Source organism: Rhinolophus ferrumequinum, chromosome 14 (genome assembly GCF_004115265.2).
Source record: "Rhinolophus ferrumequinum isolate MPI-CBG mRhiFer1 chromosome 14, mRhiFer1_v1.p, whole genome shotgun sequence".
NCBI classification, from domain to species: Eukaryota; Metazoa; Chordata; class Mammalia; order Chiroptera; family Rhinolophidae; genus Rhinolophus; species Rhinolophus ferrumequinum.
The window spans coordinates 38,682,827-38,710,230 of NC_046297.1; the positions used below are offsets into that span (position 1 = coordinate 38,682,827).

Here is a 27,404-nt window from a genome sequence, read left to right on the forward strand (position 1 = left end):
TGGTATGTATACACAATGGAGTAGTCTTCGGCGATAAGAAAACATGATATAGGAACATTTGTGACAACATGGATGGATCTGGAGAGTATGATGCTAAGCAAAATAAGTCAGACAGAAAAAGCAGAGAACCATATGATTTCACCGATATGTGGTAAATAAACCAAAAACAAGAGAATGAGACAAACAAATGAGAAACAAAGACTCATAGACACAGACAATAGTTTAGTGGTTACCAGAAGGTAAGGGGGGTGGGGGTGGGAGATCAGGGTACGGGGGATCAAATATATGGTGATGGAAGGAGAACTGAGTCTGGGTGGTGAACACACAATGGGATTTATATATGATGTATACAGAATTGTACACCTGAAATCTATGTAATTTTACTAACAATTGTCACCCCAATAAATTTAAAAAAAAAGAAGTGATCACCATGATAAGTCCAACAACCATCTAACACAATACTATGCTGTCACAATATTATTGACTATATTCCCCATGCTGTACATTACGTCCCCATGACTTGTTTGTTTTACACTCGAAATTTGTATCTCTTATTCCCCTTCCCCTTCCCTCTCTTTAAATGTATTAATCATATTCAGTGTTATTTTATATTAATTATAGGTTTGTACAGCACAGTGGATTGACATTTATATAATTTAAGAAGTGATCCTCCTGACTAGTCTAGTACCCACCTGCCACTGTACATAGTTATTACCATATTATTGACTATATTCCCTGTGCTTTACTTTATATTCCTATGACTATTTTGTATCTACAAATTTGAACTTTTTAATCCATTTACCTTTTTTACTCTGCCCCCATACCCCTCCCGTCTATCACCCCAAGAAATCTAGTCTGACCCCATTCATAGTTATTATAATAATGTTGACTGTATTCCTTATGGTATATCCTACATTCCCATAACTATTTTGGAACAATCAATTTGTACTTCTTAATGCCTTCTTCTTCACTCACAGCTGCACTACCCCCTCCCTTCTGGCAAACATAAAAATGTTTTCTGTATCTAGTGTTTGTTTCTGTTTTGTTTGTTAACTCTGTTCTTAGATTCCATATTTAAGCAAAATTACATTGCATTTGTCTTTCTTTAGCTGATATACTGCACTCAGCACAAACACCCTCCAGATCCATTGATGGCACTATAGGTGGGAAAAACCCATTCCCTTCCATTGCATAACAATATTCCTTTGTATATATGTACCACCTCCTCTTTATCCATTCATCCATCAACCCAGGCTGCCTCCATATCTTGGCTATTTGAAACAGTGCTGCAATGAACATATGGGTATACCCGTCCCCATGAAATAGTGTTTTGGATTTCTTTCGATAAATACCCAGAAGTGGGATGCTGGGTCCTTTGTTTCTCTTGCAGGGTTTATTTTAAAGTCTATTTTCTCTGGTATAAGTATTGCTACCTCATCTTTTGTTTTGTTTTTTTCATTTCTATTTTCATGAAATATCTTTTTTCATCCCTTTACTTTCTTTCTGTGTGTCTTGCAGTCTGAAGCGAATATCCTGTAGGCAGCATATGTAAGGATTTTGTTTTCTTATCCATTCAACCCTCCTGTGTCCTTTAATTGGACCATTTAATCCATTTACATTGAAATTAATTTTGATAGCTATGTAATTGTTGCCATTTTATTATTCATAATTTTGATTTTTTTTTTCCATCTTAACGAAGTCCCTCTAACATTCCTTGTATTACTGGTTTGGTGGTGATGAACCTCTTTAGCTTGTTCTTGCCTGGAATGCTCTTTATCTGTTCTTCAACTTAAAATGATAGCTTTGCTGGGTAGAGTAATCTTGATTGTATATCCTTGCTTTTCATCACGTTGAATACTTCCTGCTAGTCCCTTTTGGCCCACAAAGTTTCTGTTGAGAGATCAGCTGACAGTCTTATGGGAGCTCTCTTATAAGTTATTAGTTGCCTTTCTCTTGCTGTTTTTAGGATTCTCTCTGTCGTTAACTTTTGCCATTTTAATTATTATGTGTCTAGATGTGGGCCTATTTGGGTTCATCCTATTTGGGACTCTCTGCACTTTCTGGACTTGTATGTCTATTTCGTTCTCCAGGTTCGGAAAGTTTTCCATCATTATTTTATCAATTAGGTTCTCAATCTGTTGCTTTCTCACTTCTTCTTCTGGTACCTCTATAATGGGAATGCTGTTATTGTTAATGTTGTCCCAGAAGTCTCTTAAACTATCCTCATTTTTTAAAATTCTTTTTTCTTTTTGCTGTTTCAATTGGTTGTTTTCTGCTACCGTGTCTTCCAAGTCACCGATTCAGTCCTCTGCTTCATCTAGTCTGCTGGTGATTCCTTTTTGTACATTCTTCATTTCAGTTATTGAATTCCTCACTTCTCACTGGTTCTTTTTTATGGTTTCTATGTCTTTATTTTATGCTTGCTGTCTCTTTGTTGAAGTTCTCAGTAGGTTCCTTGAGCATGTTTGTAACCATTTTTTTGAACTCTGTGTCTGGTAGGTTGCCTGCCTCCATTTTGTTTAGTTCTTTTTCTGGAGATTTTTCCTGTTCTTTATTTGAGACATTTTTTAAAACAATAAATTTTATTAGGGAATATTGGGGAACAGTGTGTTTCTCCAGGGCCCAGCAACTCCAAGTCATTGTCCTTCAATCTAGTTGTGGAGGGCGCAGCTCAGCTCCAAGTCCAGTTGCTGTTTTCAGTCTTTAATTGCAGGGAGTGCAGCCCACCATCCCAGGTGGGAGTTGAACCGGCAACCTTGTTGTTGAGAACTTGTGCTCTAACCAACTGAGCCATCCAGCTGTCCCTCCGGTAGCTCAGCAGCAGCTCATTGTCTTCAATCTAGTTGTGGAGGGTGCAGCTCATTGGCTTATGTGGGAATTGAACCGGCAACCCCGTTGCTCAGAGCTCATGCTCTAACCACCTGAGCCATCCGGCTGCCCTGGGATGTATTTTTTTGTTTCCTCATTTTGGCTGCCACTCTGTGTTTGTTTCTATGTATTAGGTAGATCTGCTACATCTCCCAGTCTCAGCCATGCAACCTTATGTGGTAGGTGCCTTGTGGTGCCCTGGCACAATTTCCTTGGTCACCTGCTCTAGGTTCTCCACCAGTGACCCTTGCATGGGTTGTGTGTGCCCTTCTGTTTTAGTTTAGCCTTGATTGCTACTGGATGTCAGTAGGCGGGATTGACCTTCAGGCTGACTGGCTGTGGGGTTTGGCCACATCCACAGCTTATGGACTGCTGTGGGGGAGGTTTACCCCACTAAATGTGTATTACCACCCAGGTGGGCTTTGGTGCCTGTTGAGACTGCCATTTGTGTGTGCCACTTGTGGAGCTAATTGGGTCTTACTCTGCTGTGGTCTGAAGCCAACCTCTAAGTATGTTGGTACTGGGGCCTCTTGGGAGGGACTCTGGTCTAGGACCAGGTTACCCACTGTGTGTGACTGGCTGGGGACTACCTGGTAGGAGAAATGTGATCTGTGGTTGGTCACTGCCTGTGCTGGACCTGGAGGCACTTTGAAGAGTCCATGGTGTGAACTGAGGATGGCTGCCACCAGTACCAGGCCTGACATAGCTCTGCAAAAAGCCAGGACACCTTGAGGCCTGCTGCCACTTTCTGTCTCCCTTTAGGTTCAGCCTCTGATAAAGCCTTTTGTGGTATGCAAGTTTTATGAGGTGGGGTCTCAGTGAGTCATCAGAGTGGGACAAGTTGTGTTCACCAGGTTAATGTAGATTTTGGTTTGATGCCAGGGCTGAGCCTGGAGGTACTCAAATAAAGCCTCAGAACTTGCTGAGGCCAGTCATCATCTGCTTAGGGCCACTGGATTCTGATAGTTTTTGAAGAGAGAGTGCAATGCAGGTGGAACTGGCTGCTCTTCGAGAAAGTACCTCTGGTGTTGGGGGAGTTGGGTAGTGTGGGGTCTCACGAAGGCAGTAGGGTAGAGTAGTGGAGCTCACCAGACCAATTCAGATTCGTATTTGGCCACGGGCATTGAGGAGGGCTTAACACAGTAAAAATGGCTCCCACCTGTGGGCTGCACAGGCGAAGGTCCCCACACAGAGAAAATGGCGACTGTCCTCCAGTCCTTACCTGAGGCCACACTTTTCAATCTCCCCCATATGTCTCTGATGTCCCTCAAGTCACCATCCCTTTGCCAGAGCCCAAGGTGAGTGCCTGCAAGTGAGTAAATTAATGTGCAGGCTGTTTAAGAGGATGTCTGGGCTCCCCATAGCCCTCCTTCCCACCCAGATGGTCGGAATCCCCACTGTTTTTCACAGCCAGATATTGTGGTGGCTCCTCTTCCTGGCACCAGTACTCTGGGCTGGGAAACCTGATGTGGGGCTGGGCTCCCTTGTTTTTCCAGCAGGAATCGTTATAGCTGAGATGTCCCTCCCAGTTCTCAATTGCCACAGGGAGGTTTGGAGTTGGCTCGTTCTGCATCTCTGCCCCTCTTACCAGTCTCAGTGTGGCTTTTCCTTTATATCCTGAGTTATAAAATTTACGTTCATCTAGACTTCAGATGGTTCTCCAGGTTGATTGTTCCATAATTTAGTTGTAATTTTCATATGTTCATGAAAAGCAGCAGAAACAATATTTATCTACTGTTAATCCTCCAGGAAGTCTGTGCTAGTTGCTCAAGTTACCTGATTGATTGTAGTTGCTGATTTATCTGCTGCCTTGGAATCACAACAAAGGCCTTGATTAACTGTCTGAAAAACAAGGGTATGGACTTGGATCCCTAAGCAATCTTGTATCTCCACAATGCTGTCATTGTATGATTCTAATCCATCACTACAAATGTATTGTGAAATAATGAATGTTTGCAGAATGCTTAGACAATTTTTAATGAGAAGTAGATACTTGTGGTTAGTTTTAATTAATAGATGGCTTATTCACTTTTTTTTTTTGTCTCAACAGTACATTGGAAAAATGTACTTTCAAGAATAAATTGCAATCTTGTGAAATATTTATTGAGTAATAAAATTTAGCTTAAAAAAACAAGCATTATTATGGTGACTATGGAAACCAAGAACTGATGCATGTATATAGTTATAATAAAAAGGAAAGCAGCAGTAACGTGGAATTTTCATAATTAAAAAATATTTTAAATATGGTAGCAGGTGTTTATTCCTAAAGCTTTTTGTGAAGGAGGCAAGACAAGTACTCTCATACAATAAGGAAGCTAATTCCTAGAGAGTTTAAAGGCTCATTCACTCCTTAAAAATACATTGAGTGCCTGTATGTGGGTACAGTGATTAAAGGTATGTGATAATTTACTCTATTTTACTTTGAGAAAATGTATTAGTTGGTAATATATTAATTGCGGTAGAAACAAAGACAATGATGCACAGAACTTTGGGGTTTTGTTTGAAGAGGCTCCATCAGAAAAATTGATTTTTAAGTATTCTCATTAATTAAAGAATGGAGAGATTTGGCAGAAGAAGAGGAATAGGATAAACAGAAGGGCTTTGCAGTAAAAGAAAATGAACATATGTAGAGACTCAGTTATGAAAGAGCATGGTTATCTGAATAATGGTGTCAAATTCAATATACCTAAAGCATTACTGTCCAATACAAGTATAAATATGTAAGTTAAAACTTTCTACTAGCCATATTAAAAAGTAAAAAGAAACAGGTGAAATTCATAATATGTTTTATTTAATTCAATATACTTGAAATATTTATGTTGCTTTTCATACTTAAATATGTAGTAATTGATATTAAAGATCAAATCAGATATATATTTTACAGTTACAGAACATCTCAATTTGGACTAGCCACATTTCAAGTGATTGGTATCTAGTGTGTGTGTGTGTGTGTGTGTGTGTGTGTGTGTGTGTGTGAGAGAGAGAGAGAGAGAGAGAGAGAGAGAGAGAGGAGAGAGAGAGAGAGAGAGAGAGAGAGAGAGAGAGAGAATATGAATGTATGCACCCTAGAGGGGTAGATGGAGAGATGATGTTGAAATAGTTGTTGGAACCATATTTTTTGAACCTGTAATACCCCTTCACCTCTCCCCCATTTTTAACTTCTCACTTACACGTTGACGTTCTGTATTTTATATTCATTTCAGGTGTACAACATAGTGGTTAGACATTTATATCATTGAAGAAGTGAACCCCCTGGCTAATCTAGTACCCACCTGGCACTATACATACTTATTACCATATGATTGACTATATTCCCTATGTTTTACTTTACATCCCCATGACTATTTTGTAACTACTAATTTCTGTTTCTTAATCCCTTCACCTTTTTCACCCTGTCCCCAACGCCCCTCCCATCTATCACCCCAATAAATCTAGTACCCATCTGACACCATACATAATAGTTACTACAATATTATTGGCCATAGTCCTTACATTATACCACATCCTCATAACTACTGTGTAACAACCGATTTATACTTTTTATTCCCTTCTCCTTTTACACAAACACTCCCAACCCCCTCCCATCTGGCGACCATCAAGTGTTCTCTGTATCTATGAGTTAATGTTTCTGTTTTGTTTGTTTATTTGTTCTTTAGATTCCACATGTAAGTGAAATCACATTGCATATGTCCTTTTCTGTCTGACATACTCCACTCATCTTAATGCCTTCCAGGTCCATCCATGCTGTAGTGATGGCAAAAACCCATTCCTTTCCAAGGCTGAGCAATATTCCATTGTATATATGTACCAGCTCCTCTTTATCCATTCATCTATCGATGGACACCCAGGCTGCCTGTCCATCTTGGCCATTAGAAACAGTGCTACAAGGAACATAAGGAAACACACGTCCCCTCAAAACAGCATTTTGGGTTTTTCTGGACAAATACTTCAAAGGGGGATTACTGAGTCCTTTTTGTCTCTTGTGATAGCCTTTGTTTTAAAATCTATTTTGTCTGGTATAAATATTGCTCTTATAGCTTTTTGTTTATTTGTTTGTTTCATTTTCATGAAATATCTTTTTCCATCCCTTTATTTTGAGTCTGTGTGTGTCTTTCAATCTGAAGTGAGTCTCTTGTAGGCAGCATATGTGGGTCTTGTTTTCTTATGCATTTAGCCACCCTATCTTTTGATTGGAATATTTAGCACATTTACATTGAAAGTAGTTGTTGATACTATGTAATTATTTGATTTTTTTTTTTTTTTTCATCTTAAAGAAATTCCTTTAAGATGCCTTGTAATACTGTTTTGGTAGTGATGAACTCTTTTAGCTTTTCTTGTCTGGAAAGCTCTTTATCCTTTGATTCTAAATGATAGCTTTTCTGGGTCAAGTAATCTTGGTTGTAGTTCCAAGCTTTTCATCACTTTAAATATTTTCTGACAATTCCTGTGGCCTGCAAAATTTTTGTTGAGAAACCAGGTGGTTGTAGATCCATGCTTTTCATCACTTCAAACGTTTCCTGCCAATTCCTTGTAGCCTGCAAAATATCTGTTGAGAAATAGTCTTAATGGGAGCTCCCTTGTAGGTAACTAACCGCTTTTCTCCTGCTGCTTTTAGGATTCTGTCTTTAAGCGTTGGCATTTTAATTATAATGTGTCTTTGTGTGGGCCTCCTCATCTTGTTTGGAACTCTCTGTGCTCCCTGGGCTTGTATGTCTATTTCCTTCACCAGGTTAGGAAAGTTTGTTGTCATTTGTGCTTCAAACAGGTTTTCAATTCCTTGCTCTCTCTCTCTGTTCTCCTTCTAGTACCTGCATGATGTGGATGTTGGTATGCTTGATATTGTCCCAGAGGCCGCTTAAACTATCCCCATATTTTTGGATTCTTTATTTCCCCCTGTTTTATTTGGGTATTTTCTGCTACCTTATCTTCTAAATCACTGATTCAGTCCTCTGCTTCATCTAATCTACTATTGATTCCCTTGGAAGTATTCTTCATTTCAGTTACTGTATTCTTTATTTCTGACTGGTTCTTTTTTATGTTTTCTGTATCCATTTTTATGTTTCCTATCTCTTTGTTGAAGTTTTCCCTGAGATCACTGAGCATCTTCATAACCAGTGTTTTGAACTCTGCGTCTGGTAGATTGCTTGTCTCCATTTTGTTTAGTTCTTTTTCTGGAGATTTTTTCTGTTTTGTTTTTAGGCGGGGGGAGGGAGGGTGGACAGGTTTCTTTGTTTCCCCATTTTGACTGCTTCTGTATGTTTGTTTCTATGTATTAGGTAGGGCTGCTATGCCTCCGGGTCTTAGTAGACTGGCCTTACGTCATAGGTGTCTTGTGGGTCCAAGTAGCACAGTCTCTCTGGTCACCCTAGCTGGGTGCTCCAGGTGTATTGCTTGCGTGGGTTGTGTGTGCCCTCCTGTTGTAGTTAAACCTTGTTTGCTGTTTGCATGTCAGTGAGAAAGATTGACCCTGAGGATGATTGGTTGTGAGGACTGGCTGTGACTACAATGGAGGAGCTGTTGTTCAGGGGCTGAGCCTAGGGAGTAGGATTTGCTGTAACATGGTTCTGGTTTCTGTCCATCCTGCCCTTTGGATGTGCTGTCCTTAGTGGCAGCTAGGTGATTCTATGTCTTGGGCTGAAGCTGGCCACATGGTGTGTCAGCCCTTGGGCCTGCTGGGAGGAGCCTGGCCATAGGCCAATTTTAGCTGCAGTCTGTGCCCTGTCCTGGGCCACCTGGTATGAACCATAAAGCAATCCACAGACGGCCACCACCTGTGTTGGGCTTGGAGGTGCCTGGAGAATCCAAGCCACGAACCTCGGCCAGCTGTCACTACTGCCAGGATTAGGGTTGCTCAGCTAATGGTATGGGACATGCTGAAGCCAGATGCTGCTTGTTTGGGTTTTGTGAATATCTAAGAGATTTTAGGAAAGTCTTCAGCATGAGCCAAGGCAGGCTGTTTGTTTTGAAAAGCCTCTGGAAGCAGGTTCGGTGGGTCCACAATGTTGGGTGGGGTAGCATCTCAGGGAATCACCAGGATGGGGCCAGCAGTGTTAGCTAGGTTGATGGAGACTCAAATATGGCACCCGCCTGCCTCTGCACGCCAGGAGAGGGGAGGTCTCAACAAAGAAACAATGGCATTTGCCAGCTTCTCCATTCAGGAGAAAGGTGCCCCTTGAGCCTTTGCCCTGCAGTAGACAATTCAATTTCTCCCCATAAGTGCCTAGTGCCTTTTGTGCTCCTGCACCAACACTGGAGCTCAGGTCAAGTAAGTCCATCAGTGAGTAAGTTTGTGCATGGGCCATTTAAGAGATGCACTTGGGAGTGCAGCCATCCTCTGTCTCCCTCAGCCACAATCTCCGCTGGTTTTCACAGCAAGAAGTTATGGGGACTTCTCTTCCTGACACTGGAACCCTGGGCTAGGGAGGTTCGTGTGTTGTGGGACCCTACACTCCTCTATGGGTGTACCTCCACAGCTTAGTTATCCCTCCCCATTTTTAATGATAATGCAGTGATGTGGGACAAATCTGTTCTGTGTCTGCCCCTCCTGTCAGTCTTGATGTGGCTGCTTCTGTATGTCTTTAATTGTAGGGCTTTGGTTCAGCTGGACTTCAGGTGGTTCTCAAGGATGGTTGTTCTGTAGCTTAGTTGTTTTTTTTTTTGTTTGTTTTTTTTTTGATGTGGTTATGAAAGGAGATAAGCAAAGCATTTACCTACTCTGCCATTTTGACCAGAAACCCTCATTTGGCCCATATTTTGAAAGTCTTTATGTACTGCCTGAAGTTGGAATTTATCTACATATTATAGTAGTTTGTGACTGTGTTTCTCTAATTATTTATGGTGAAGGACCAGTTTTTAAAATTTTGAATTTGTTGAGACTGATACTTTTGCAAATTACAATAGCAGTGAATTAGGAAAATGAAACACAAAAGACATAAGATTAACACAATTTTTTGTTAGGTTTAACCAATGTATAGTTATTCTGTTAATTGTCCATAGAGGTGTCTAAACAAGTGCTATCCAGTAGAACTTTTTATGATGAGAGAACTGTTGTGTCTGTGCTGCCCAGTATAATAGCCACTAACCACAGGTTGTTATATGCATTTGAAATAAAACTAATATGACTGAGAAATCAAATATTTAATTTAAGTTAATTAAAACAGAAATAGCCATATGGGACTATTGACTACTCTGTTGTACAAAACTGGATATATTCACTCTTAATGTCTGTATTTATCTATTGAAGACTAGTGAAAAATAGTTGTGGACTGACTTTTGTCCACAAACCATACTTTGAGTAGCACTGTTTAGAGCATGGACTCTAGAGTTAAAAAAACCTTTGTGTGTTTGGCAAGTTACTTAATCTCTTGGTACTCCAGGATCCTCATTTGTAAAATGAAAGTAATAATAGAGTTGTTGTGAAGAATAAATGTGGAGGGGATGGTTAGGGAAACCACCAAAAAAAAGTGACATCAAAAGGGCCTGAAAGTATGAGTTCCATAGGCAAAGAGGTTAGCATATCATTGAAACCCATGTGGATTATACTATGTGTAGGGGAGGGGCAGCAGATAACTGTCCTAGCCCTATCATTGCTTCCACTACTACTACCACTATTTCTCTCTCTTTCCCAGCTATCTTCTTATTTTAACCTTTTAGCATATTTTAAACAAAATTACAGAGTAACATATGATTTTATGGTTTTAATAAACGCTACCTTATTAATAAGGCCAATCATTGCATCTTTACTTCTTCATTTTTGGGATTTATGCTTCCTGAATTTGATGGTAGGAGTTAGGCAGTAAGAAGGGAATGGGAATCCTGTTTAAAAAAGAATCCCTGGGTTATGGGCAGATACCTGTGAGATTCTTTCCCCCTAAAATGTGTTTCTTATTTACATAGATTATTGCAGGAAGAAAACAAGCTGGAAAAAAAATGAAGTTCCTTCTCTATGCATTTGTTGGTGTTCACCTTTTATCTCTAAACTCTGGCAAAGCTATATACAGGAATGACATGTCTCAGAGGACTTTTCAAGAAATAAAAGAAGAAATAGCACACTATGGAGATGTTGCTAAAGCAATCATAAACCTTGCTGTTTATGGTGAAGCCCAGAACAGATCCTATGAGCGACTGGCACTTCTGGTTGATACTGTTGGGCCCAGATTAAGTGGCTCCAAGAGCCTAAAAAAAGCCATCCAAATCATGTACCAAAACCTGAAGCATGATGGGCTGGAAAATGTTCACCTGGAGCCAGTCAAAATACCCCATTGGGAAAGGGGAGAAGAATCTGCTGTGATGCTGGAGCCGAGAATGCACAAGATGGCTATTTTGGGTCTTGGCAGCAGCATTGGCACTCCCCCAGAAGGTATCGTTTGTCTTTTTAAGTCAATTTGCTGTGTACTTTATAAAACTAATGTCATATGACATAATGTATTATGGCATGCATGATTCATGTTATAATTTGGATGATAACAAGGAAAATGTAATCATTTCCCATTGCATTGGCTTAATGATTTCTGTACTGTTATACTCTTTTTCTTCCTTTTTCCTGCCTCACTTTCTTCTGTGTATTTTCTTAAAGAAAGTTGATTGTGTAGAGTCACTTTTGAAATGAAGAATATACAGTTATTAGTCCATGAAACTTATCAGCCCTATCACTTGATAATTTCTATTTATTATAACATTAGTATTATTCTGTAGAAAATTGAGATATATGTTAATAGGATAGAAAAACTGACTTCTTCCAAGTGGCCTCACTGTGCAGAATTTCTTAGAATTAATGAAATAGGGATTAGAGCCTTGAATTAGATTGAGTTAATTTTTTTTTTTTTACAGAAATTGAGACTCTAATGCCAGGAATTATCCAGGGTGGCGTTCTACTTTTACATATCAGCATTCTGGCTTAGCTTCATTAGATGATAAAAATGCATAGATCAGAGATATATAACCAGTCAACAGTGAGCTACCAGTCAGTCTTTAATGTATTCATGTACTATTTTCCTATGGCAGAGGAACTAGTTTATAGGACTAGTTGACTTCTCTAAAACATTTTTAGAAATATTTCTCTAATGCCAAAAGAAAGACCCTGTAGAGAAGTAAATGATCAGTTTTTTTAAACAAAAATATCTTTATTGAGATATAATTCACATAGTACAATACCCACTCATTTAAAATATACAATTCAGAATTGTGCAACCACTGCCACAATGTAATTGTAGACCATTTTCATCAGCCCCAAAAGAAACCTGTACTCATTAACAGTTACCTCCTCTACCTCCCTCTTAAGACCTGGCAAATACTAATTTGCTTTCTGTCTTTATGGATTTCCCTATTCTGGATATTTCACATGAATGGAATAATGTACTATGTGCTTTTTTTGTGGTTGGCTTCTTTCATGTAGCATAACGTTTTCCAGGTTTATCCATGTTCTAGCATGTATCAGTAGTTAACTCATTTTTATTGCTGAATAATACTCCATTTTATGGATATACCACATTTTATTTATGCATTCATCAGTTGATAGACATTTGGTTTTTCCTGCCTTTTGGCATTTTATGACTAATGCTGCTATAAACATTCATGCATGTTTTTGTATGGACATGTGTTTTCATTTCTCTGGTGTATATACCAAGGTGTAGAATTGCTGAGTTATATGAGAACTCCATGTTTAACTTCTCGAGGTACTGCCAAACTGTTTTCCAAAGTGTCTGTACCATTTCACATTTTCACTAATGTATTCTAATTTTTTGCAGTTTAGTGCTTGCCAACACTAATTATGATCAGTCTTTTAAGTTATAGCTGTCCTACTGGGTGTGAAGTAATATCCCATTGTGGTTTTGATTTTCATTTCACTAATGACTAAAGGATGTTGAGCAGCCTTTCATATTCTTATTTGTATATCTTCTTTGGAAAAGTGTGTATGCAAATCCTTTGCCCAATTTTTATTATTATGGGCTACTTGAGTTTTTATTATAGAGTTGTAAAAGCTCTTCATGTGTTCTGGATGCACATCCCTTATCAGATGTATAATTTACTAATGTTGTCTCCCATTCTATGGTTTGACATTTCATTTTCTTGATGGTAATATTTACTGTAGAAGAGTCTTTATTCAATTTAATACAATGTATCTAAATTTTTCTTTTGTTGCTTGTGCTTTTGGTATTATAGCTAAGAAACCATTGCCTAAACTAAGGTCACAAAGATTTATTCCTATATTTTACTCTACGAGTTTTATAGCTTTAGCTCTTATGTTTAGGTCTCTGAATAAATTTTGTATATTGTGTGTGAGATAGGAATCCAACTTCTTTTTTTTTTTTTTTTTTTTTTGCATGTGGTTATTCAGTTGTCTCAACATCATCTGTTGAAAAGACTATTCTTCCCCCGTTGAATTTGGTGTATTATATTGATTTTCAGGTGTTAAATCAACCTTGCATTCCTGGTGTACATTCCACTTAGTTATGGTGTATAACCTTTTTTTATATGTTACTGAATTCAGTTTGCTAGTATTTTGTTGAGTAGTTTTATACCTGTATTCATAAGGGATATTGGTCTGTATAGTTTTATTTTTTTGTGATGTCTTTCATTTGGCATCATGATAATTCTGGCCTCAAAGAATCAGTCAGAAACTTAACCTGTCTTTTTTTCCTTTGGAAAGGTTTGTGAAAGATTGGTGTTAATTCTTTATGTTTTTGGTAGACAGAACCAGTGAAGCCATCTGGTCCTTGGCTTTTCTTTGTGGGAAGATTGTTCACTATTAATTCAATATCTTTCCTTGTTATAGATCTATTACGATTTTCTATTTCTTCTTGAGTCAATTATAGTAGTTTGTATCTTTCTAGGAATTTATTCATTTTATCTAAGTTATGTAATTTGTTGGCATACAGTTATTTATAGTATTCCCTTATAATTGCTTTTATTTTTATGAGGATAGGGATCCCAAGATCCCAGTTACTGTTTGATGTCACTTGCTTTCAATCTGAATATCTCCCTTTCACTTTTTTGTTTTTTAATTAAAGCAGGTCTGCTAGCAGAGAATTCTCTAAGCTTCTTCTATCTTTATTTCTTTATTTAATTTTCATTTTTGAAACAGTCTTACTGGATATGAGATTCTTGGTTGACAGTTTTTTACTTTTAACACTGAATTTGTCATTCCACTGTCCTCTGACCTTCATTGTTTCTGATGATAAATCAGCTATAAATGTTATTGGGATTTCTTTGTATTTAATGGGTCATTTTGCTCTTACTGATTTCAAAATTTTCTCTATTTTTGGTTTTCAGCATTTTGACTCTGATGTATCTAGGTGTGGATCTCTTTGCTTTATCCTGCTTGAAGGTTTTTGAGCTTCATAGATGTGTAGATTAATGTTTTTCATTGATTTGTGAAGTTTTCAGCTATTATTTCTATGAATATTTTTTCTGCTTCCCCCCCTTGGTTTTTTTCCTCTTTCTGGTACTTCTGTTAAGAGTATTTTGGTGCACTGAATGGTGTCCCACATTTCTCTCAGCCTCTGCTCACTTGTCTTCCTTTCCCCCCTCCTCTGTTCTTCAGATTGTATATGACCTGTATCAATCTATCATCAAGTTCATAGATTATTTCTTCTGCTAGCTCAGATATACTACTGAGCCCCTCTGCTGAATTTTTTCTTTTCAGTTATTATTCTTTTCAATTCCAGAATATCCATTTGGTTCATTTTTGTAATTTCTATCTCTTTATTGATATTCTCTATTTGATGAGGCATTGTCATCATACCTTCCTTTAAGTATGGGTTCCTTTAGTCCCTTGAACATAATGTAACAGCTGCTTCCAAGTCTTTGTCTGGTATGCCCTATAGCTGGGCCCACCAAAGCCAGTTTCTGTTGCCTGCTTTTTTCCTATGTATGAGTTACACTTTCTTGTTTCATAATATTTTTTTTTTCTGAAAACTGAAGATTTTAAATAATATGTCCTAGCAACTCTAGATACTGATTCTTCTCCATTCCCCTCCCAGACCCACTGGAGGGTGATACTATTTTTGTTCTTTATTTTATCCTTTATTTGTTTAATGACTTGGTTGTATTAACTTTGTGAAGTCTATTTCTCCAACCATGTACAAATTCTGATGTCCCTGTTCAGAGTGTTTTTATTTTCCCTGATTTTTACTTTTAGTCTGGCTCCTTAGGAGTCACCCCCAGGTCTGCATAAGCTACGTATTGGTGAACAGTTGTGTTTAGGTTCCTTTAGCCAAAGGTTTTACTCTTTACTGTTTGGTGTTTATGTGCTTGGGGCTGTTATTAAAACTTGGGGAGTTTATGTTTTTGCCCCAAGATCAGCCAGAGCTTAGTAGCTTGGAAGTTTCCTCTCCAATCAGTCTTGAGAGGGCATAGCCTTGGGCATGCACATGGCCTCTGGCCTGCTAGGATGCATGTGATTTTGTTATTAAGCCTGACTTAATAATAATTTCCCCAGATCAGAATAGCTTATTTTTCAGCCAGTGTTTGGTCAGAGGTTGTGCTTAAGCCTCTTTTGCCAGTAAACCTTCTGCCTTTTGTTGATGGATCTGTGTACAGCTTAGGGAGTGTTTGCAAGTTTGACCCAAGTTCTGTTTTTATTGTTCCCAAGTAGGAACATGTACATAGCCTTTTGAACCACCAGATTTTACTGTGATACCAGGGCGGATTTTCTTGCTTGTTTCTTTCCTTGGTTCTTTCTGTTAAACTTCTGAATGCTCTGCTATTTTGCTTATTACTAGCAGTATCATGAAGCTACCAGTGCCCACTTAATTGCTTTCTATCAAGTTCTCCATTGTTTTCAACAGTACCATTATGTGTGGAATTCTCTATGTTTAGCTCCAAATAAAGTTACCCTGGGTAAGAACTGAAAAGCTCTTCATCCTCCTCATTTGCTTCTTCCCTGGGAGAACCTCTGTGCTACTGTCCAGGAGATAGACACAGTGATAGTGGCCTGCTTCTGCAAGAGTGATATCTCCAGCGGGTGCTAGACAGGGAGGGAGGTAGCTCCTGGTCTCCTCAGCTTGCCTCTCCCCGTATGGAACCTCTATCTGTGAGTAAGCTGAGACAGGAGTGATCAAAATCCTAGTATTCTTGGTGGCTTGGGGTAGTATTTTCATCATACAATAGGGCTGGGTAGAGGAATGGGGCCTTATTCCGCTTGCTACAGTAGAGTGCCCATAAACAGTTTTTATAACATAGCATGGGGGTGGGAATGGGAGAAGGAAGCAGGCCATGGCCCAAATGTTACAGATTCTCATTATTCTAATTCAGATTTAGTAGATTTTCTTGAATAAATGTTTCTCCATTTGTATGCCCTTAGGACAATTATTTATTTAGTTTTTTTTTAATTAAAGTTTATTGGGGTGACAATTGTTAGTAAAGTTACATAGGTTTCAAGTGTACAATTCTGTATTACATCATCTATATATCATGTTGTGTGTTCACCACCCAGAGTCAGATCTCCTTCCATCACCATATGTTTGATCCCTTTTACCCTCATCTACTACCCTCCTCCCTGCTTATCCTCTGGTAACCACTAAAGTATTGTCTGTGTCTATGAGTTTTTGTTTTTTCATTTGTATGTCTTGTTCCTTTGTTGTTTTCAGGTTTATATACCACATGTCAGTGAAATCATATGGTTCTCGACTTTATCTATCTGACTTATTTCACTTAGCATAATAATCTCAAGATCTATCCATGTTGTTGCAAATGGCACTATTTCATATGACCCAGCAATCCCTCTCCTGGGTATCTACCCCAAAAAATCTGAAAACATTTATCCATAAAGATATATGTGCTCCAATGTTCATTGCAGCTTTATTTATGGTGGCCAAGACGTGGAAACAACCAGTGTCCTTCGATAGATGAATGGATAAAGAAGATGTGTTCTATATATATACACACAATGGAATACTATGCTGCCCCTAGGACAATTTTGAGAGACTTTTAAGTGACTTTTTTAAAAATATTTTTTCCTAGTTAAGTATTTTGTAGGGGAGAAGATCTGCCAAGTTTCTCACTCCACCATTCTGGAAGTACTACTGCGATGGCCACTTTTGATCTCTCTGAGGCTGCATGAATAGGTGGTAGAGTCCTCTCAGGTATTAGGGAATCCCTTAGTCTGGGTTCTTTAGTATCAACCAAGAGTTTTGTTCAATTGCCTTCTGTTATGCACTAAACTGTGTTAGGCATTAGCTTATATTATTATTATTTTTCTTTCGAAGACTTCCCAACTATTTTAAAAGGTCTAGCTTTTTTTTTTCTTTTTTCTTTTTTCCAGATGTGAAAACCAAACTCCAAGAGATTAGGTAGTTGCACAACTAGTAAGAGGCCAAGTTGCTAAGTTCAGGCATGGACAATTGTCAAATTCCAGAGTTTGTATTTTAGTCATTAGACTATATTGCCTTACGTATAAATATTTTAACATTATTTTTATTTATAAGATTTTCCTTTTTAGACATTTGACTGAAGCAGATCTGTCTCAAAATCTGCTAATACCTGTACTGTGATGGCAGAATATATTGGTGTTTGTACCTTCTTTTTGGATGTTTTCCCATTTCTTCCTTATATATAATGAAGATTTCCTATTCTGTACCTGGGCCGGCTCTTCCCTGGCTATCTGCCTGGTATTGAAAACTAAGCCAAGTTACCGATTGCTCCTGGGGCCTCAAAACTCAGGGCAAGAGAATTTTACTCACTGGAATCTATTGTGGTATTTCAAGGCTCACTTTCACCCCATTCTTCATTCCCTGGGGCTCAAAGGAGATAAACAGTTGTCTGGCAACTGGACTATTTTAAGCTATGAGGTGACTGGAGAGTTAGGTTGGACCAGGTGTGGAAAAATTCTCATGGGAGATAATGTGAAGTCAGCATAATGGGACTTCTAGATGTAGGTAGTATGCAGCCGAGTTCATCTCCCAGGAAATTCATGTTGTATCCTTGATTTAGCTACCTATAAATGTTAGTTGTGTGACCTTGGTCTAGTCATTTAATCTCTATGGACCTTAATTTTGTTGCCTGAAAAATGAGAGATGGCTGGAATATGAATCTGTAAGGTCTCTTCTTTATTGGAAAGGCTGTGATCTTTATGAGAATCCATATGGGATGAGTGAAGCTAGAGTTCGCAAGAGCAAGATTCTCCCAGGCATATGCTATGGAGCAGATTGTATAATCAGAGGTGATTTTTTTTAACTTTCCAATTCTAGACTTGAGTATTATAGTATGTGTTAGTTTATTTGTGTGTCAGGGTTAGGGTTCTGTGAGCTGTCTGAAGAGTTGAAAGAAGACAGATATACAAATGGCCAAATAAGATGAATGCTGAGCAAAACTTAATCTTAGAAGTAAGACAAGACAAAGTATAAACTCTAGTCAATCCTGAGATAACACAGCAGACATCAGATTTAAATGGACCAAGTGAAAGAATGAGAATCAGCAGCCAAATCCAAGAGAGGCTGATATGGGCAAAAAAGAACAACTTGGGCAGGATGTTCTTGCTCTTCTCAGTATACATCACTCTGTGGGTCTTCTCCGAACCAAACATAGCAAATCATCGAGTACTTGTTAATTCTCTATGGAGACTGACATTTCTATGCAGATATTGAGCTTTCTCAAAATATTATGTTACCAACTCTGTGTTTTCTATTAGTGTGGGAGCTCCTTAAAGACTGGACTGAATCTTACTCATCTGTCTATCCTCAGCACCTAGCACTATACTCAGTATGGAGTAGTTACTCATTCAATATTTGAAGAAAGGAACAGCATATTTTTAAAGGTAGTCCTTTCCTTAACGTATTAGTTACTTGAATTAATGAAAAAACAGTTCTTCCTTCTACATACAGATGATGATGTTGACCCGTTGTTGACCCATCGTCTTTTGCTTAGGTTTTTTTTCTGATTATAAAAGTAATACCTACTCATCACAGAAAATAAGTACGTGAATATAAAAACAATAAAAACCATCTGTCATCTTTTCCTCTAGAGTCATTGCTAATATTTTAATTCTTCCTTCTAATATTTCCATATGAATGTATATTTTTATTTTACAAATTTGAGATCACACTGCATATATTTGTGTCCTTTTATGCCATATATCATGAACATTTACCACATACTAATAAATATCCTTTGAAATAAAATTTGATGATTACAAAATTCAAATATACAATAATTAATATAAAGCCCAAAGCCCTGTTATTGGACTCTAGATTATTTCCTTCTTCCTTTTTTCCCTTCTGTTTAAAATAATATGGCTATAAAAATTCTATAATACAGAAGTAAGAGTGGATTTTTAAAGGAGAGTTTTTCATATTTTTTATAAATATTAGAAAAGGAGGAATGATTGGGATATTCTAAGAAGTCTTAAAAGAATTGCAAAAGAGAATTTTGAAATTGCTCATATAGATAAAAAATATGCCAATAAAATTTTTAGAAACCCTCTTTTCTGTCTTAATATTTTTAATTGCTTAAGATATTAATGCAGTAGAATATATAGCATTATATATAATATAAATTATTTATAATATAAATTATTATACTAATATAAATTTATAATATAAATTATAATTATTTATAATACAATGTAAAAGTGTAATATAATATATTTAATTAAAAATTTAATGTAAATATTGATAATTTAGGCACTTGATACACTTCATTAAATTGCTTTCCAGAAAAATTGTACACATCTACTCTCCTATCAGCAGTGTATCTTAATGTTCTAATCCCTGCCTCTTCATCTGCATTGGGTGCTTTTCCTAATCTTTGCCAATGCGATTGGCTAAAAGTAATATTTCACTATTATTTTACTTTCTATTCATTTGTTTATTGGTGAGGTTAGTGTTTTCATGTGTTTATTGGTTACTTATATTTTATTTCTTTAAATTATCTGTGAATATTTCTTAGTCATTTTTCTATAGATGCTGTAATGATTTTCTAATTGATTTGTAGGAGTTCATTACATAGTAAAGATTTAAATTATTTGATTGTAATTTGATTCAGATTGAGATGGTTTGTACTGATCCATCTCTTCCTTTTTTATTTCTTTTTAAGAGCCCATTTATTTCTCATTTTTGAGGAGGACTGGCTGGCTGTGGAGTACAGTTGAAAGATGGTAAAACAACAAATTTGATTAATCTATGCTCCCTCTGCTCTATCAGAGTGCTCTAAGAAACTGACCTCTTTAGCTCAGCTTACACAGACTTTGGAACATCAGTCTCATGTTCCATGGTTTGCAGATTTGTTGGTGACTTGCTTTTGAAACTGCACTTACAAACTGAACATCCCAGTCTAGCTAGACTTGGATCTTGAGCTCTGGGCACTGATTGGTACTGCTGTGGTTCACATGAAAGTTTGTATACTTCATGGCTATTCCTTATGGAAACAATTTAGGAGTGGGAGGAAGAAGAGGTAGAGTTTGCACTAGAATGAGCTTACTGTGTAGAGTTAACTGGTAGTTAATGTCCAGTTGTGGAACCACTCTAACTGGTGTAAAGTTAAAGCAGATATAGGTATATGACAGGATTTTAAATGGGTTACAGAAACAAAGGCAAGCTAGTGATGCAGACTTTAATTTGAGATTTTCAGGAATGAATTTGAAAACTATTTTGTAGAACCAGGCTACCAAGATTGCTATTCGCCTTTCCTAGGTTAAGCATTGGCCTTTATCGGAAAGCTGCTGTAGAAAATCCAGACATTTCCATAAATGTGCTTGTCTCTGAAATAATGGAAGCAGTTAGAAAACAGCCTCCATCTAATTTCTACCTTCCAGACTTTGGATAAAATTGGTGACACTTAAATTACTTCTAAAAGCCTAGAATAGGAAGCCTCAGATATATACATATTTTTTAGTCTTTATAAACAGAAGGACACATTTAAAGGAGGCTGGAATGGATATTGAATCCCAATTGCTCATATAGTGCTCATTTTCGTCATGTTCATTTCATTATTAATAACAATATGATAACTTTTTTGCATAAATAAAGAAGTGAAAAAAAAAGATAGCCATTGGTTATATAGTATAGGTAACACCACCAATAGTAATTTGGTCCTCTATAACTAATGGATTATAGTGGATTTAATAGGACTGAAAAGAATATAAGGAGAATAATCATGAAATGAAGCAGGGCATGTCTCTCTGGGCATCCTAATGGACTGAAGAGAAGTATTCTAGGTGATAGTCAAGTTTACCATGTAAATTAAAGTAGGTTCTACTTCATCTACTATTTCCCCTGTCTATTCTGCATGCTTCTCTTTCATAGGCCTCATCTTAAATGTCACATGTGACTCCTTTTTTCCATCCCCATGTCACATCCGAGTTCAGGATCTAATATCACCTCCGTATATTGTTATAATCGCCTTCTTATTGATCTTCCTGACTCCAATCTTCTTTTAATTAATTCCCGTACTGCTGCTTCAGTTGTCTTTGTAAAATATGGATTTTATTATATCACTCCCTTGCTTAACATCTTTTCTTGTTCAGGGTATAGTTTTAATTCTTATAACCTTTTAAAAAGTAACCCCAGGCTGTATTTCTAGGCTTATATCTAATTCCTCCCTAGCCACACACCTTATGTTTTAGCCACGGGGGCCTAACTTCTCTTGCCTTGACATGTTTATACCTCCTTGCCTTAAAAGATGCTTTCTACACCTCAGCTAACCTAATTGTAACTCTAATCCTACTCTTAACCCACCCCAACCCAACCCTTCTCTGCTTGTAGAATTCCTACTCAGTTTTAAAGACTCATTTAAAATGGATCTTTTTTTCTAAAATCTTTCATGAACCGAAACCTAAATAAACTTAATTGTTCTTTCATCTTTATTTTCATAGCAATTTGTTTGCTTATATTATACAGTGATCACAATTTATTATAGTTGATTGTTCACATGGTTATCTTTTCTGAGAAACTGTGACTTCCTCCAGGGTAAAAGGCACATCTTAGCTTTGTATCTCCTTTAGCACTAGACTCAATGCCTGGTATGTAATAGATGCATATTAAATATCCATTGATCTGATGGGTAGATGGTGAAAAACATCACAAATTTAAAAAGGATATGTACAAACTAATTCATACTCAAACTAGCAAGCTTCCTTTAGCCCTATGTGATTTCCATAGGCCTTTTTTGTCCCTGTTGTATCCAAATAACAATGTTTTGGTTTACATCTGAAGTGAAGGCATATAGGAAAGGATAAATGAATATCAGTCAAATAATGATTAGGTTGTTCACCACAGTCTGTTCTTTCTGAAAACTTAAGCAGCATGGATCGGAAAGTCTGGGAAGCTTCACTTTAAGCTCATTCCAAACTCTCACTGTATTTATCTCATAGGAACCTAAAATAGCCTTCTTACATACTCCCAGCACATCCACCAAAGAAAGACATTCTACAGTGGATACTTGCAATTCATTTCTTAATGTGAACTAATTTACACACAAGCTCCTATCATCAGATAATTAATTATTTGCATCTGTCCTCTTTTACTCCTTTGCTCTAATCAGGGAAATAGCAGTTTTACCTTTTTATTTATTTTTTAGGGCTTAATCTTTGTCTGATATCTAATCACAGTATAAGCATGTTGAAATAGGAGACCTCCAAACCTGTAGAGAACTTTAATGAATTTATTTGAGCTAAACTGACAACAATTGCCAGGAAGCAAAATCTCAACAGATTAAGAAAATGCTCCAGAGAATGGCAGTTTTGCAGCTTATTTTATATATTAGAGTCAAAGGAGGAATCATAAGGAGGGTTACATGAAATCCGTTGGTGGTAGTTTAAGGGGGCGGGAGAAAGCAAAGCAGGGATATCTCTGGGATTGAATAAAAAATAAAATGGAGAGGCACATACTTCTTTTCAATTGGTGGGTACAGGATAGTTAATTAACATTTTAGAGCACCTAGAGATGGTATTAGGGGGAATAGGATAATAATGAGGGGACCTGTGGTCTCCTGCTCTGGTGTAGTAGGTTGTGCCCTGAGGGGTCTGGAGAAGGAGATTACTCTGACATTACAAACGTATGTTATCTTAGATACAAAACGACAATAGACAGGATCACTTAAGGTAAAGACAGACCTTTGTCAAAGAAGCTATAGGCCAAAGAATTTTTATGTTCAGAACATCCTATGTGGTTAATGTCAGTCTCTTTGAGTTTGTAGGGCCTGCCATGCTGGCCTCCCCTGAGCTTGTCAGGTTTAGTATGTGGCCCCTTTTTCATTCACAAGTGGAAGTGCGCTAGAGGGCCTGTATCTACAGATGATGACACTTGGAATTTGGAGGTATGGGATCAGCAGAGGGATCTGATTCCAAAGTGTCAGAGGTTGCAAATTCCCTCTCTCTGCACCAAGTCAGGAGTGGGAATGAGGAGGACGGGGACAAAGGAGCTCACATTTAGTATTGAGTACCTGCTATTATACTCTAATCATTGTGCAGATTCTTTTACTTACATTGTCGTTTGGGATACGGATTGTTCATGCTTTACAGGTATCAGGCTCTGGGAGATTTAGCACTTCATCCAGGGTCACACAGCTGGAGTGGCGGAGTCCTGTCCCAAGTCATGCCTTTCCAATTACCTTCCCTTTTCACATTGCCTCGTTGTGGATCTTTCTGCCCACATCTTTCAGGTATTTCCATTTTCCTCTTGGCTGTTCCTCGAGAATGGTGCAACCACATCTATCTCCTGTGTGCCTTCACACTCTCACATAAGCCCACCTTAAAAAGAAAAAAGCATAAGAAAAAACATTACTGAATCTGATTGCATCAGAATTGAGAATTTGTATTCCATGAAGGATACCCTGAAAAAAGCTGTTAGACAGATCGCAACTGGGAGAAGATATTAACACTGTCCAAAATTGTTATGAGATTAATATGTAGGTTGTGAAATACTGGCAATTAACAAGAAAAAGGCAGTAACCCTAATAGAAAAATGGACAAAGGCTCTGAATAAGCAATTGAAAGAAGAGGGAGCCTAAAAGCTAACAATTTTATAGAGATCTCAACTCATTAGCTATCAGAACAGTGCAAATTTTAAAAATAATGAGGTCATTTCACAGCAGGAGTGTAAAATGTGTTGGTGGGGCTATAAGGACATAGGAACTCTTTATGTATTGATTGATGGGCCTGAAGCATGGTGTACCATTCTGGAGAGCAAGCTGGTAGTATTTAGCCAACATATATATATATATAAAAAATGTTTTTTTCATACTCAATGACCCAGTAATTCACTTCCTTGATATATTTCCCAAAGAAATTTTCACACAAGTCCCTAAAGGTGCATATACAAGGATGATTACGTATTGTAGCCTTATTTATAAGGTCCACCTGGCGGTTCATCACTGGGAGAATAGACATGTAAAATGTGTTAGATGCCCCCTGGGAATGTTATAGAGAAATGGGAAGTGACTAATATATGTATAGCAACATGGATGGATCTTACATACATAAAACTGTGTAAAAAAAGTAAAAAATTGAATGGTGTGCATGATACAATTGCATACATCTAAATACAATTTTACATATACACAGAATAATATTTTACAAGATAACAGATAAACAAAAAGCATCTTAGAATGGTTGCCTACTTAGGACACGAGGTGGAGGTGGGAATGAGGAATGGGGATAAAAAAGTAAAGTTTAGAAACAAGGAAATAAAAGAGATTTGCCTTGAATATGCCAATGATGATGATATACTGTGAATTAAAGAGTATAATTAACCCAGCACTCTGCATCTGATATTAAAAGCAAAAAATATACTTGCCTGTACATGAGTCATGAGGTTAAGGTAGGTATTTCGGTCATTTGCCATTTTCTCCAAGAGGGAAGGAAACCACTTCTGTCTTACTTTTTAAACATTATCCATTTCCCTCCTCACCCATAATCTTATGTCATTCACTTAAATTTATGCTTATACAGTGTAAGATCTTTACTTTTTACTTTCATGTGTTTAGTTTTCATGTAATACATATCTTTGTCATTGTTGTCTTAGTTTCAAAGCTCCTGGAGGCAAGGATGATCTCTGTTTTCATTTGCTTTGCATAGCCTTTAGTATAGGCAGACCTTTAGATCACATTAATGATAACCCAAGTTTATTTTTATGGCAAAATCTTTCAGAAAGAGGTTTTTGTTTTTGTTCGTTTGAAATTCTAGCAATATGAATAATGTCCCTGGAGACTTGATGATGACATAATGTAGGTTAGTAGTACCCAGGTATCCTTTTTAAACACCCTTATCTAACTCACATTTCATTTCTTCTTTCCCTTTAGTAAATGTTTCTGACTCCTTTTTCCTAGCAGAAAATATCATTAGTTAATAACTATAGGTTTTTAATAACTGATGTTGAGGGTGAATCTAAGAAATATGTTCAGTAATCAAAAGTTTATAATTAGTTGAACTTAATTACGCAGAACTAGGAAATGCAGGTATTTCTTCTCAATAGTTGTAATTCTCTATATATCTGTATTTTTTCTCTTTGTATCTGTCTTTGTTATTTACTCTGTTTCATCTCTCTGTGTCTCTGCTTTTCTCTGTAGTCATGTCTTTATTTTACTCTTTCTTTTTCTCTCTTTCTTTGTTTTGGACTCTTTGTTCTTGTTTTTCTTTCCCACCTCCTAGTTTCTGGTTTATAGCCTCACCAATAGGGTAGTCTAAGGCTGATGTATTTGCAGCCAGCTTATTGCTCCAGATTTAATTGAAACTTCTTTTTCTTAGTCTGTAAAAGTCCTCTTTGACAGTCTCATTGTATTCTTAGGATTACAGTCACTTGAAGTAGCTGGTAAGTACATATTTTGTACTCTTACAGCAGTAAAGAAAAATTTTATGATGCATTTCACATTGAGAGTGGTTCCTAAGAGTGAGTGCCATTTTGATGGTTCTTGGGGAAATGCATCAATAGTATCAATCAGCTGAAGGCACTTTGATTTCTTCAGGGGCTGAGGCGACTCAATAGGCCAACGCCTTACGGGACTCCTTACATTCTTGATATATTTTGTCATGAAAAACCGCATGTAAATTTTCCAGGAAGTATCAGAACTTTATATCATCAAATTGAAACATTTTTCTGAGGGGAAAAATAGAGAAAATTTGCCTTCTTTAGAAGTGATGGCTTAGAGGTTTTAGATCAATTACTGATAACAATACATTGGAGACTCAAGGCCTGATTAACAGTGGGTCATAAATAAACTACTGGAACCAGATGATATCTACCCAGTATTTTTGAAGGAACTTGAAGGTAAAATTGTCAAATCTTGGTTAAACTGTATTAAACACTTGTTATTTGCTATCGAGCCCAAGAATTATCAGATTTTTCTTGGGACCACTTTCCATAGGGATTCGTCCAAGAAGACCTTAAGAAGTACATTTTATTGGTGATCATTACTTCTTTATTTCATACCATATGTATGACAAGGTAATGTGTAGGGCATTCTCGAAAGGTACATACAGATGATATGTTGGAGGGAAGATGATGTATGAATAGTGGCAGAAACCTAAGATAGGGCCAGATCAGATTTATAGCCAGTGGGAACTATTGCACACTTATAAATAGGGGAATTTTCAGATAAACATTTTTCAGAAAACATTCTCTTGGCTCTGTGACAAATGGATGGAAAGGAGAAAGATCAGAGAGAGTTCAGATTTGAGGGACTAATAGTTTGGACAAATGGCCTTAGAGATGGGGAACTGAATATTATTAAAGATCAATTAACACATTTGGATGAAGAATAGGAGGAATCAAAGATTACAAAGCTTTCCAGTCTGGGTTAGTAGAAAAACCATAATGATATCATAGAGAGAAAGAGGAGGGCTGGGAAGGGAAGCTGGCCGAAGATAGTAGATAATTGGGTTAGTTTTTAATATACTGACCTTTTGAGGTTGATTCCATAGAAAGCAGTCATGTCCTTTTGTACAATATCCCCAAATGCCACAAAGTGACAACAGTGGACCAGGGTGGTCACTGAGCCCACCCATGTGGCATTTCTTATAATATTTTCTTCCATTAAATTCTGCAAACTACTGAATCCTCTGTTGATACTGCTACAACAGTGATTCTCGTTTACTTATCTGTGTACTGTGATTTAGACAAGGGCTGCTTATAATCTGTCTCTTCAGCTCCTAAGGTAGCTCTTACTGGCCATTGCATTGACATCGACTTTATGCCCAGCACAGGATTAGGTGGTGATGACACACAGATGAATCAAACAAGGAGGAAGCACTGGTGTAAGTAAGATAGGAACATGGAGAAGAGGGGGATTAGTTCTCCCTAGTGATTGAACAAGCCTTCAGAGTGACATGACATTGAAGGATGAAGAATGCACTGGGGCTAAGGAGGGAGAAAATGTATTCTTAGCACAGGAAAGAAGAGCAAAGACATGAGGCTGTGAAAGTGTTAGGTGTACTTGCCCAATGACTGGAGGAGCAGGTTCACAGTGAGAAGGAAGTAAGTGGATGGTGATAAGACTGGAAAGGTAGACTGTAAAGGTAGACTGTAAAACACCTGGCTAAGGCCAACTTATGTATTCTTACATTGCTTAGGACAAATTATTTCTAGACTGAGGGTAGAAGGTTAGGG

The 27,404-nt window shown here is 37.4% G+C and overlaps 1 protein-coding gene across 1 annotated transcript in view; it reads left to right on the forward strand.

Moving 5' to 3' along the window:
* The window catches only part of CPQ (carboxypeptidase Q), a 598,544-nt gene that overhangs the window by 162,788 nt on the left and 408,352 nt on the right, over positions 1–27,404 (forward strand). The window contains exon 2 of the mRNA XM_033126896.1: positions 10,765–11,227. Coding sequence (XP_032982787.1) covers positions 10,798–11,227 — 430 coding nt within the window. The 5' untranslated portion in view covers positions 10,765–10,797. The remainder of the gene's footprint in view (positions 1–10,764; positions 11,228–27,404) is intronic.